We start from the raw sequence: 12464 nt of genomic DNA, 5'->3' as shown, positions 1-12464 counted from the left end.
GTGGGGAGGAGGTGAAGGAGCTGCCCCTGAACCATTTCCCATCTCTCTGCATTGATTATCCACTCAGTCTGCCACAACTAGAAAAATAAATGCTTTCCAAACAGAGGCCTGTGTCCCTTGTCCTGGTATCTCTCAGCCCTCAGCCAACACATGTATAACCCTTGTTCAGGGGTCTTCCAGGACCACCCCCCCCCCGCCATTCTCATCCCTCTGTGGTTTAGAACCACTGAGTCTCTGAACCGTAGTGACAGGGAAAGTCAGAAACAGACAAAAGGAGGCTGGATGACCTGAATCCCTATGGAGGGGAGATTGTTGGTGATGATTTATTAGCCAGACAATCAACAAAACAAGTTCTAACATCTGTTCTCACCAAACCATTCCTCAGACAACAGCAGCATTGGATCAGGGCCCAGACTGAGAAACTCAGAAGGCCAAGGAAATTAGACTGCAGGAGGAGAAACCAGGGTAGTGAGAGCCAGCAGGGCCTTCTGGCATAATTCTTACCATCTCAGAGGATCAGCAAGCACCTAACCCTTGGATTCCTGGGGACTTTCAGGTGGAAGTGTGTGTTCCTAAGACGAGGCAGACTCCACATTTGTTCCTCTGATCTTCAGATTTCTTGGTGGAAGCCAGACCTTTTAATGTTCAGGGCTAAGCTAGTATCCAATGGAGAGGAGCTGGCATCCAGGATGTGGAAAGCAGCTCGGCTTTCTTGCTAAAGAAATCTCTGACACATCCTGTGGAGAAGAGTTAGGGCATGCTCAGTAAGAAACTAAGCATTAAACAAAGGTATAGTCTAGGTTGTAGTCTTTGACCTTGGCTAAGTCACTATCTCTGACTTTATTTCCTTATTTGCACAGTGAGGGAGTCGAACTTTATCAGTACCAGCAAATGAAATACTGCTGCTTCTCCCCTCTGCATCCACTGCAGACATCACTAATCAATCATGATGCTCTTTTCTGCTGAGTTCAGATGTGACCTTAACATCCTTCCAATGCCAACCCTCTAGGCAACCACAACCAATGGATTAGAGTTGGCATGCAAGATGACACCTCTTTGCCATCCTTGCAGTTGATGAAGGCTTTGATCACCTGTGGTTGTTTCAGCCACATTTCCTGAGAAGGGCACCTAGGTCTGTATGAAGGTCTATAGACTTGATGTTTCAAGTTTAGACTTTCCACTTACTGAAGAAGGAAGTCCAAGGGGGAGTCACATCTGTCCTCTGTCCTGAAACATCTGTCTAGAAAGACTGTGAGGAAGGGTGTGCCTCCATGGGAGTGGGGGCTGCTGGGGCAAGGGAGGGCTTTGTCCAGAAGCAGAGTTCTCAGAATGCAGCTGTGGGCCACCTGGATTCTGCAGAGAGAAGAGTCTTAGGTCACACTCCTACTCTCCGTCTCATAGGCCCATCTGCCATCTCAAGAGAGAAAACATCTGGTCTTTCTCTTTTTTTGGGTGGGGAGGATCTTGGGGCTTGAACTTGGCCTGGGTGCTGTCCCTGGGCTCTTCAGCTCAAGGCTACCACCCTACCTCTGAAGCCACAGCCCCACTTCCCATTTTCTAGAGGTTAATTGGAGATAAGAGTCTCAGGTTCTTTTGTGCCGGGACTGGCTTTGAACCTTGATCCTCAGATCTCAGCCTCCTGAATAGTTAGCATTTATAGGCATGAGCCACCACACCCAGCAACATCTGGTCCTAACAGCCTTTGGCTTTCAGAGAGGAAGTTTAAAACCCTAGAGAGAGGGTTGAATGAGAATTCATTCAACAGTCATTCCCAAGTACCTGTCTATCTGTGCTTTGTAAACAGCTGAATAAGTCTCAGCTCTGCCCTACCAAGCTAATGCTAAGGGAATGGGGAGCTGGAAGGAGATGGGAAAAATTGGGTGTCTCAGGTTAGTACTAGCCAAACAGGTGTCAGTTAGCAGATCAGGTCAGGTCAGGTCAGGGAAGTTCTTCCAGAGGAGAAAGGTAAGCATGTCTGGAAGAATGATTAAAAGATTGTGGGGTAGTAGGAGGATGAGCTTGTAGGAAGTTGCAAGAAGCAGAGGGATTGATGAGCCACTTGATGAGTTTGGAGAAATGTGAATCATTCTGGGGTAGAGGTAGAAACCTCCTTCACCCAAATATGCAGGGCCCAAGTGGTCAGGCAGCTTTTCAGAAAGGCCGCTCTAGTTTTTTTGGGTTAGAGTGGACCAGACTGGTGCTTAGGAGACTTAGCAAAGAGGCTCTGCTGGCCACTGGGGCTCATGTAACCCTAGCTACTCAGGCTGAGATCTGAGAATTGAAGTTTGAAGCCAGACTAGGAAGAAAAGCCTATGACTCTCATCTCCAACTAACCAGCAAAAAAATACAGAAGCTGCCTGGGATTGTGGATTCGTGATAGAGTGCTTGCTTAGCATTCTCATGAAGCCCTAGGTTCAATTCCTCAATTCCACATAAAGAGAAAAAGCCAGAAGTGGCACTGTGGCTCAAGTGGTAGAGTGCTAGCCTTGAGCAAAAAGAAGCTCAGGGACAGCACCCAAGCCCTGAGTTCATCAAGCCCCGAGACTGGCCAAAACCAAACCAAAACAAAACAGAAGTGGAGCTGTGGCTCAAATGGTAAAGTGCCATCGTTGAGTGATGAAGTCAAGTAAGACCTCAAGGCTCTGAGTTCAAACTCCAGTGCCCACTCTCTGCCAAACACACAAATGAAGTTCTTGGCTAAGTCCCAACTAAAAATGAGGGAGGCTGGAACTTGTGGGAATGAGGAACTAAGGAAGAGGTCCAGCAGAGGTTGGAGATACATAGGGAGTGAGGGAGAAGAGGAAAGAGATGTTGAAGAAGCGCTGTGATTTTAGCTTGGATAGCCGGGTGGCTAGAGACAAAATTTTGGTGAGCAAGGGTGAGAGTGGTGTTGGCTGTGTGGGGGTTGAGTGGCTGTAGGACTCTTGGGGAGCTGTCTATCCTGGAGAGATTTGGACAGAGATATGGATTGGGGGGACCCCGGAGTCTCAGCCAGTAGAAAAGGTTGGGAAGGGCCTGGGGGAGGGGGGACAGAGGCAGAAAGAGGGCGTGGATAGTGAGTCTAACACCTTTCATGACAATGCCACACCCTAACATGTGTGCCTAAACATTTTAACTTGGGGAAGGAGAGGGAGATAAGTGTGCAGAAGGAGTCAGAAGTGTGGGTGAACCACCCCAACCCCATCTGAGGTAACACACAGAACCCCCAAGTACTTTTTCTTCTCTAGGGTGGCAGGGCCAAGGCACACACGGAGACTCTCGCACTGGTTCTCTATTTTCTCTGTGAAGTTGATGTGGGAGAGGGGTGAGGAGGAGGCTTGGGTCGAGGGAGAGGAGAGGGGGCAGTCCTCGGGTCTGGAAGGTTGTTGTCATCCCTTATCACTGCAGGCTCTAACCTTCATCCTGCCTAGCATCCTGTCTGAACATCTCACCACTTGCCCCATTCTAGCTTTCAGGAAGTCCTTCTTGGCTTATCTTTTCCAGAACCCCTATTTTACCTGGTCTCCTGAGATGGGCTTAGACTGGCATTTCCGGAGAACAGGGTGCTTGAGGGACGTAGTCTCTGGTGGTCCTTCTACCTCGGCATAGATGTTGCTGGGGGCTTCTCCAGGGCTGCCCCGACCCATGGCATAGAATGCTATGGGTTCATCAGGTTCATGGTAGATAGGGTGGGGGGCTTTAGGGGGTAGGGCTGGGCGGGGTCGTGGCTTGGGGCTTGCGTAGACTTCGGGAGCCAGCTGAGGTTTGGCAGGGATGGGAGGCTTGGGCCTGGATGGCTGGAAAGGCAAGAAGAATGTCAGTGAGAACAACTGAGCCAGGGCCAAAGGCCCCCCCACCAGCACCTTGGCCTCTTCTCTGCCTTGGGGGCACCATTCCTCCCTTGCTGGCTTCTTCCCTTTGGGTTTGTAGCCCATCCCCTTTCTTTCTTCAGTCCCTGTCCCCTCCCTCAGACCCTCTAGTTCAATATGGTACCTCCTTTGGCTCCAGGCTGCCCTCTTTGTGCACTAGGGCTGGGGCGTGCTCCTGTCTGATAAGTGGGTTGTGCTGGGGTTTGGGGTCCTGGCTTTTGCTTCCAGAATTTGATTCTTCACTCCTTAGGGAAAGCCCAGCTGGGTCAGGAGTCTGCTTAGAAAGGAGGAGGCCTGAGACATGGGGTGGAGGTAGGGGGTAGGCAGGTGGCTCTCTGAAGACAAAGCAATCTGGTCCAAGAGGATCATGGGAAAGAGAAGAGATAAGACATATTTGGCCTGGACTGGATTCTCTGAGTAAGGAAAAGATGATCGAGATGGTAAGGAGGCCAGGAGCTAAAGGAGAGGGGAAGCTCTGGTCACAGGCTATGATTAGTGTAGAATTTAATTTTTATCTAGAATGTAGGGGCCATCCTAGCCTCCCATTTGTACGTATGATTGTTAAAAAAAATCAAAAGTACTGGCACCTGGTTAAAAGTTCTAGAAGATCACTATAGGTACTGATTTCCATAGAAGAGAAGCTGCTTATTTCTACAGGCTGGCTTTGAATTTCAGTCCTTAGACTGCAGCTTCCTGAGTAGCTATGATTATAGATAAGCCACCAGTGCCTGCCCTTAATGTCTCTATATGTGAAATTACTGTAACCCTATCACTCCCCATAACTTTTTTAATAGCACTCTTATTATTTTATACTATACTCTACTGGTTTGTTATCTGTATTACTTATATCTCCCTCCTCCTACTCCTGTTAGAATGAAAGCCTCATGAAGGTTGGGATATTTTGGGTAATTTTGTTCACCGTTATTTTCTCAGTTCTAAGAACCATGCAAAGTAGCTCTTCAGAGAACTACCTGAATTTATCTAGGCACCGGTGGCTCATACCTGTAATCCTAGCTACTCAGGAGACTGAGATCTGAGGATCCTGGCTCAAAGCCAGCTTGGAGAAGTGGAGGTATGCTCAAATGGTAGAGTGACAGCCTTGAGTGAAAAATTCCAGCAAAGCATGAGACACTGAACTTAAGCCCTCAGTATAGGCACACAAAAAAAACTAACAAAGAAACCTATTTGAGGGACTGGGAGTTTGGCCTATGGTAGATTGCTTGCCTAGCATACACAAAAACCCAGGTTCAATTCCTCAGTCCCACATACATAGAAAAAAGCCAGAAGTGGTGCTGTGGCTCAAGTGGTAGAGCTCTGACTTTGAGAAAGCCCAAGGACAGTGCTCATGCCCTGAGCTGAGGCCCAGGACTGGCAAAAAAAAAAAAAAAAAAACCCAAAAAACAAACAAACAAAAAAAACCTATTTGATTGGGCCGGGAATTTGGCCTAGTGGTAGGGTGCTTGCCCAGCATGTACAAAGACCGGGGCTTGATTCCTCACTATCGCATACATAGAAAAAAGCTGGAAATGGTGCTGTGGCTCAAGTGATAAAGCTCTAGCTTTGAGAAAGCCCAAGGACAGTACTCAGGCCCTAAGTTAAAGCCCAGGACAGGTAAAAACCAACCAACCAACCAACCAACCAACAAGACCTACTTGTACTTTTTTATGGAAGCCTTTCTTTTTTTTTTTTTTTTTTTTTTGCCAGTCCTGGGCTTGAGCTCAGGGCCTGAGCACTGTCCTTGGACTTTCTCAAGGCTAGCACTCTACCACTTGAGCCTCAGCACTACTTCCGGCTTTTTGCTATGTATGTGGTACCAAGGAATCGAACCCGGGTCCCGGGTCTTCGTGCATGCTAGGCAAGCACTCTACCACTAGGCCAAACTCCCAGCCCCTGGAAGCCCTTCTTGACAAAGCTTCTTGCTAGGATAAATAGCACTCTGTTCCCCTGGTATCTTAGTCTCCATTACCTGATTGTCTTAGCTACTGCAGAGTAAGGTCCATAGGTTTCCCAGGGCCTACCTCTCAGTCATGCTGGCTCTCAGATACTCAGTAACTATTGCCTACTTTTGAAATATGACTGTGTGACAGGGCCTTTTCCTGGCCTGCAGGCTGCGAGGCTGGGCTGATTTTCTCCTCCAACACCCCTTTCCTGTGGGCCAGGGAGATGTAGCTGGGTCTCCTTGGGCATATATGTCAAGTAGGGAAGGGGGAGGCAGAAGCTGAGGTTTTAGGTCAGGGCGGGTACCTGTCGAGCCAGGGGCTGCGTAAGTGTCTCCCCATAGGGGATGAGTGGGCGCCTCGTGTAATGGCACAGCAGGTCCTGCAGCCGCGCGTGGGCACTGTCCTCACCCAGCACTATGTGGCGTCCGTCCTGGAGCTGGGCCAGCAGAAAGTGGCGGCAACAAGTCTGGCTCCTAAAGGGGGCCATTTGGGATCAGATCCCCTCCCCTAGGCCACCCAGCTCAAGGCATGCCCCTGCCCACCCCGAGCCAGGCTCTCTCCCTAGGTGGAGAGACTTCCCCACCTCTCCGAGGAAGGATGGTGTCAGCACTGAGGTTGAGAAAGAAGCCCTCCCCCTCCATTAACCACAAGCCATGGCCCTCCACCCTCACCTGTAGGTCAGCACGAAGGTCACAGCACTCTCACTGAACCGCACCAAGTAGCATCCTTGAGGCTGGGACTCCAGCAGCCTCTCTGCCTCCCTGTGTGTGTGAGATGGAGAGAAATGATGGGACTGTGCTCTGGCTCTTCTTCCCTCCTCCCCAGCTTCTGCCTTCCTGGCTCTCACTAGACATCCTTATCCCCAAGCAAATGGGCCGAGGACTACTGGGAGGTGGAGAGCCAAGAGAAGCAGCATTGCTGTCCCACTTCTAGGCCTAGATATAGATAAGACCTGGAAGTTCCCACTGGGGAGACCTCCAGGCCTATATCTTTATGCAACCTCACCCTGGCTGGACAGCCTGCAGGGGCTGTTCCTACAGCCACAGGAATGGTAATTAGGCTTCTAGATTTCTGAAGTCACAAATAGACTGAGGAGCTGAGGTCTGAGGACCAAGGTTCAAAGCCAGCTCAGGTATGAAAGTCTGTGAGACTCTTATCTCCAATTAACCACCAGAAAGCTGGAAGTGGTGCTGTGACTCAACTGGTACAGCACTGGCCGTCAGCTGAAGAGATCAGGGACAGAGTCCAGCCCAGAGTTCTAGCCTCATGACTGAGCCAAAAAAAAAAGCTGGGTGCAGTGGCTCACGCCTGTAATCCTAGCAACTGAGGAGGCTGAGATCTGAGGATCGCGGTTCAAAGCCCAGCCTGGGCACTAAAATCTGTGAGGACTCTTATTTCTAATTAACCACTAGAAAACCAGAAGTGGCTCAAGGGGTAGGGCGGTATCCTGGAGCTGAAAAGCTCAGGGATAGCACCTAGGCCCAGAGTTCAAGCCCCACAACAACCGAAAAAAAAAAATCCAAACAAGAAATGGAGGGGAGGGAGGATAGGAAAGGAGGAGGGGAAAGAGGAGTGGGCTGGAGAGAGATGGAAGAAGAGAGTGCTGGTGGTAGTTCGTCTTTGTAGTCCTCACTACTCAGGAGGCTGAGATCTGAGAATGTTAGATCCAACCAGTGCAGGAAAGTCCATGAGACTCTTATTTCCAATCAGTCACCAAAAAGCTGTAAGTGGAGCTGTGGTACAATGCTATACTTGAGCAAAATAGCAAAGGGACAGCACCTTGGCCCTGAGTTCAAGCCTCCATACTAGAACACAGACAGACAGACAGACAGACAGACAGACAGACAGACACACACACACACACACACACACACACACACACACACACACTGGAATAAGACCAGGAGAGGAGGCAGGGCAGGGCATAGGTTCTAGAGGCCTGAGCAGTAGCATAAGGAAGCCCAGAGAGGGGACACTGAGGCAGAGAGAGAGCTGAGCTGGAGCCTTCCCAGTGACTTCTTGTGACAGGCCTGGGAGATTGGAGTGCTGATAGGACAGTCTCCTGCCTGGCTGCAGGCCTGGGACCTGCTCCTGTGCTCTGTGGCCTCTATCTTCCTCTGTGTCTCACCTCCGAGTGATGAAGCCATGGAACCAGGCTGGGGCCACCCCATGCTGCAGGAGCCAGGGGGCCTGGGTCTTCTGGAACCAAGCTAGGGTCTCTGCCTGCAGGGACAGGCTGCCTTCTTCTCCAGGTACTTCTTCATGCCTCGCAGCATCCCTCAGAATGGAGGAAGCCCCTGGGGCCTGGGCAGTTGCCTGGGCAGAGGAGAGAGAGAGGTCAAGCTGGAAGAAACAGCCATAATCAGAGCCTCTTCTGGCTCTGAGCCAGCTGCCGCCTTCTTACCCTCATGCCTAGCCCCTTGGCCTATTTTAGGGTAGAATGACCCAGTAAGGCCTTCCCACGGTTGCTCACTTAAATCTGTTCTTCAACTCCAGCTGTTTGTTTTCCAGGGACTCTCCTCCCCCTGCCCTCCGCCAGGAGGGCCTTCAAGGCATGAGCAGTGAGCTGCTAAGTTGAGGAGTTGTGGGGGTGGGGGTGGGCATGGGCAACAAGGATCAAGGATTTCCAGATGTGCAGAAGATCAAGGATCTCCTTCCTAGCAAGACAGAGGAAAGGATGGCGCAGGAAGCCACCCACAGGCTGTATGACAACGACTTCTCTTATGGCAGGCTGTCTGGGTTGGTTATAGGGAAAGTTCTGGATACGTAGGTGAGTGAGTGGCTAAGATGGGGCCTGGAATACACTGGATAGAATGGGTAATCTTCTGGGACTCAGTACTCTGGGCCCTGCTCCTCTGATCACAGGAGTTAGTGGGCATCCTAGCAGCGGGAGGAGGCACTCCCATTTCTCCTCGCCTCTGTGTCGTGAACACCCCTACTTTCTGTTTTTGTGACTTGTGTCCCTGTGCACATCCTTACCCATGAGAGGGTTGGGAGTGCGGAAGGGAGCTATACCCCACCCTTCATATTCCTCCTTACCTCAGTGTGAACAGTGGGGGCCCTGGGATTGCGTCGAGTCTCCTCGGCCTTCAGGATGTGCTGTCTGGGCTCAGGGGCTGAGCTCAGACCCTGGCAGCTTCTGCGAGCCAAATCCATGGACTGCAAGGTGCTGAAGGTTGGGGAGGGGACTTCATGTCTCCCTGTTAGCACAAAGGAAGTTACTGGGGCCTCTTAGAGAGGGACTGGCCCCCCCCGCCCCCCTCTTTCTCTGCCTCTCCCCACCTTTATGCTCAGAGTGGCCCTGGTATTCCTTTGGTGGGGGAGAGAAAGTCAGGACAGCAGGAGAAAAGGCAGGAGGGCTGAAGGGGAGGGGTCTCAGGATGGAGGACTAAGAACCCAAAGTGTCGCAGAGGGGTTGACACTGTGAGAGAGATTGTCAGGGACACAGAGCGCCAGCAAGAAGAGCCTGGGAATCAGGCTGCCCCCTCCAGTCCGCCCCCTATAAAAAACAAAACAAAACAAAACAAAACATCCCACAGAGAGGTAGAGGTCTTCAGGCCAGGCCTCTCTCCTGGCTTGGGAGCTTCTGCCTGCCAACTTCTCCCCCACTTTCATTGCATCCTCTTTCTAAGACTCAGCATCTGGTCACCACTGATTTCAGAAGGAGGGACAAGGGGACACAGAGAGGAACGGGGTGGTGGATGTCTTGCCAGTCAGCTTTGCCAGCTCTAACTTAGAGTAGGTTCCCCACCCCTGAAGTGGGATCTCAGGATCAGGTGTAGGGGGGGTGTGGAGGAGGGTCCCTTCCTACTCATTTTCTAGAACTTCATACTCACCTTGAGGGCATATCTGGGCCAGGGGAAACTCCATGAGGGCAGCATAAGGGTCCCAGGGCAGGGTGTGTGCACTCTGGAAAGATATACACACTCAGCAACCCATCTCTCCTCTCACCCCAGCCCCTAGGGACAGGAAATGTCACTTCACCCACAGCCTTGGCTCCAGCGGCAGACCCACGTCACGGAAAGCTGTAAGATCATTGTTCCACTCCCGGAAGCCAGACAGTTGAAGGTGGTGGTGGTATGGCGGTGATGAGTATTTGTGTCACTCTGGTTAAATGTTGGAAAGTCGTCCCTGCTTTCTGACCTTTTTCATTTAAAATTCTTCTACCACTTCAGCCCAGATAAACTCTGTGAGTTACCCAGGGTTTCTTAAAGACCCGTATTTAGGATTGTGCTTGGAGAAGACATGAAGAAAGAAGGTGTAGGGGAGAAGCCGGATGTGGGTCAGACTTCTGGAAGGACCTTTTGAGGTCATATGAGATTTGTGAGATGAGTTAAGAGAGAAGAGGGCCTGCCCTTCAACCACAAGCCGATAATAGAGCTAGGTGGAGCAAACCCAGGCAATCTTGGAGGAAGGGAGCACTTCCTCCAAATAAGCAGATTCATATCAGCATCAGCTCCGTTAGCAGTCTTTGTTGACAATGCTGGTGCAGGTGTCCTCAACCCCCAATACCCACTGCCACATCAGAAGATCAAGTCTCAGGCATGGTGCATCTGCCTGGCATCCCACCTCTGACGGGGAGGCTATGATGGAGAGGATCATGATTCCAGGACAGCCTGGGAAGAAAAGCCCAAGCATCTCAAGAGAAGAAGCTGAGTATTGTGGTATACACTTCCTGTCACAACAGGAAGTGTGAAATAGGTGGATCATGGTCCAGCAGCAGGGCCCCCAAAATAGCAAAACAGGGCTAGAGATGTGGCTATGCAGTAAAGCACCTATCTAAAGAGTATGGTGCCCAGAACCATCATTGCCACCACTGGGAAAAAAAAAAAAGACCAATTCCATTTTTCTCTCTCATTTGACCTTTAAAACTGGGAAGGAGACTGGGTACATTTTCCTCGTTTCCTAGAAGGGTAAACAACTAAAACTCAGAGAAGTCAAGTAGCTTGGCCAGGATCTTTCAGTGTCTCAAAAGTGGATGGTGGTTGGATGCTGGTGGCTTGTGCCTGTCATGTTACCTGGGCCGGAGGTTGATATCTGAGGAGTGTGATTCTAAGTCAGCCTGGGTACAAAACTCGATGAGACTCTTTTTTTTTTTTTTTTGCCAGTCCTGGGCTTGAGCTCAGGGCCTGAGCAGTGTCCTTGGAGTTTCTCAAGGCTAGAACTCTACCACTTGAGCCTCAGCACCACTTCCAGCTTTTTTCTATATATGTGGTACCAAGGAATCGAACCCGGGTCTTCGTGCTTGCTATGCAAGCACTTTAACCACTAGGCTAAGTTCCTGACCCCGTCCATGAGACTCTTATCTTGAATTTACCAGCTAATCCTGAAGTGTAGATGTGATTCAAACAGTACAGTGCCAGCCTTGACTGAAAAAGCTCAGGGATAGTGCTCTGGCTTGAGCTCAAGCCCTAGGACTGGCAGGTGCCACCCCCCCACCCCCCCATAAAGATATGAAGAAATGCTCATAACCCGTGGCCATAAAGGAAATGCAAATAAAGCCAAACTTGAGATACCACCTTACCCCAATCAGAATGGCCAATATTCTGAACACAGACAACAGCAAATACTGATGGGGATGTGGAGAAAGAGGAACCCTACTGCACTGTGGTGGGGCCGGAGCGAGCAGGACCGGAGCGTGCGGGAGCGAGCCGAGCCAGAGCCAGCGAGGCCGGAGCGAGCGGGGCCAGAGCAAGCCAGGAGCAGGGCCGGGCCGGAGCGAGCGGGGCCAAGAGCAAGCCAGGAGCAGGGCCGGGCCGGAGCGAGCGGGGCCAGAGCGAGCGGGCCAGAGCGAGCAGGGCCGGAGCGAGCGGGGCCTGAGCTAGAAAGGGGGCAAAAAAAAAAAAAAAAAACAACAAAAAAAACTAAACATAGGGACTGTGAGTTTGGCCTAGTGGTAGAATACTTGCCTACCATTCACAAAGACCTGAGTTCGATTCCTCGGTATCACATATAAAGCCAGAAGTGGTGGCTCAAGTGGTAGAGTTCTAGCCTTTTGAAAGCTCAAGGACAATGCTCTGAGCCCAAGCCCAGGACTGGCAAAACAACAACAACAGCAACAACAACAAAAGCTAAACATAGACCTTCCCTACGACCCAGCCATACCACTCCTAGGCATCTATCCTGAGCAACATGAACCAGGTTATGATAAGAACAGCCATGTTCATCGCTGCACTGTTCACAATAGCCAAGAGATGGAAACAACCCAGATGCCCCACTACAGATGAATGGATTAAAAAAGTGTGGTGCCTATATGTAATGGAATTTTACATAGCCACCAGACAAGATTAAAATAATGGCATTCACTGTGAAATGGATGAGTGAGATAAGCCAAGAACTAAGAGACAAATGGCACATGGCCTCCCTGATATGTGGGTATTCGGGCTAAAACTTGATAAGACATGACAAACTAAACAGGACTTAAGTTGCCCCATACCCCATAAAATCAAAAGAAGACAATCACAGGAGAAAAGCACAAAAGTTTAAGACACAAGTACCTTTTCATAAGTACACAAAATAATATACAGAATGTCAAGGATCCCAAAGAAAAGGAAACAAACAACCCCTCTTTAATCTACTTTATTGTTATTAGATGTCTCTGTATATTTGGGTATCTCATACATGGAAAGATGAGAGGAGGGCACAGACACATTGGTAAGCAGGTGACTAAGTGCAG

At 50.2% G+C, this 12464-nt stretch overlaps 1 protein-coding gene across 1 annotated transcript; it reads right to left on the bottom strand.

Moving 5' to 3' along the window:
• Window positions 1–283: 283 nt before the first annotated feature.
• On the bottom strand, window positions 284–10129 carry Sh2d2a (SH2 domain containing 2A). Its single transcript, XM_090339847.1, has 9 exons — window positions 9625–10129; window positions 8828–8988; window positions 7917–8104; window positions 6460–6549; window positions 6093–6261; window positions 3973–4122; window positions 3498–3776; window positions 1186–1353; window positions 284–737 (listed from the first exon to the last, which is right to left on the bottom strand). Exons 1-8 carry the CDS (start codon window positions 9656–9658, stop codon window positions 1210–1212), a joined length of 1215 nt encoding a protein of 404 aa, XP_090195973.1. The 5' UTR covers window positions 9659–10129; the 3' UTR covers window positions 284–737; window positions 1186–1209.
• Window positions 10130–12464: the final 2335 nt, after the last annotated feature.

This window comes from Megascapheus bottae, chromosome 10 (assembly GCF_031878675.1).
Source record: "Megascapheus bottae isolate mThoBot1 chromosome 10, mThoBot2.hap1, whole genome shotgun sequence".
Classification (NCBI taxonomy): domain Eukaryota; kingdom Metazoa; phylum Chordata; class Mammalia; order Rodentia; family Geomyidae; genus Megascapheus; species Megascapheus bottae.
The sequence above is the reverse complement of the archived record's forward strand: the minus strand, read 5'-3'. Positions and strand labels throughout refer to the sequence as shown.

Coding starts and splice junctions, on each gene's coding strand:
- Sh2d2a (XM_090339847.1), bottom strand. CDS start 9,658: ATGGAGTTTCCCCTGGCCCAGATATGCCCTCAAG. Junction 6,262..6,459: donor ACCTTCGTGCTGACCTACAG/GTGAGGGTGGAG, acceptor GGCCCCCTTTAG/GAGCCAGACTTGTTGCCGCC. Junction 1,354..3,497: donor AGCCCATCTCAGGAGACCAG/GTAAAATAGGGG, acceptor TTCTCTCTGCAG/AATCCAGGTGGCCCACAGCT.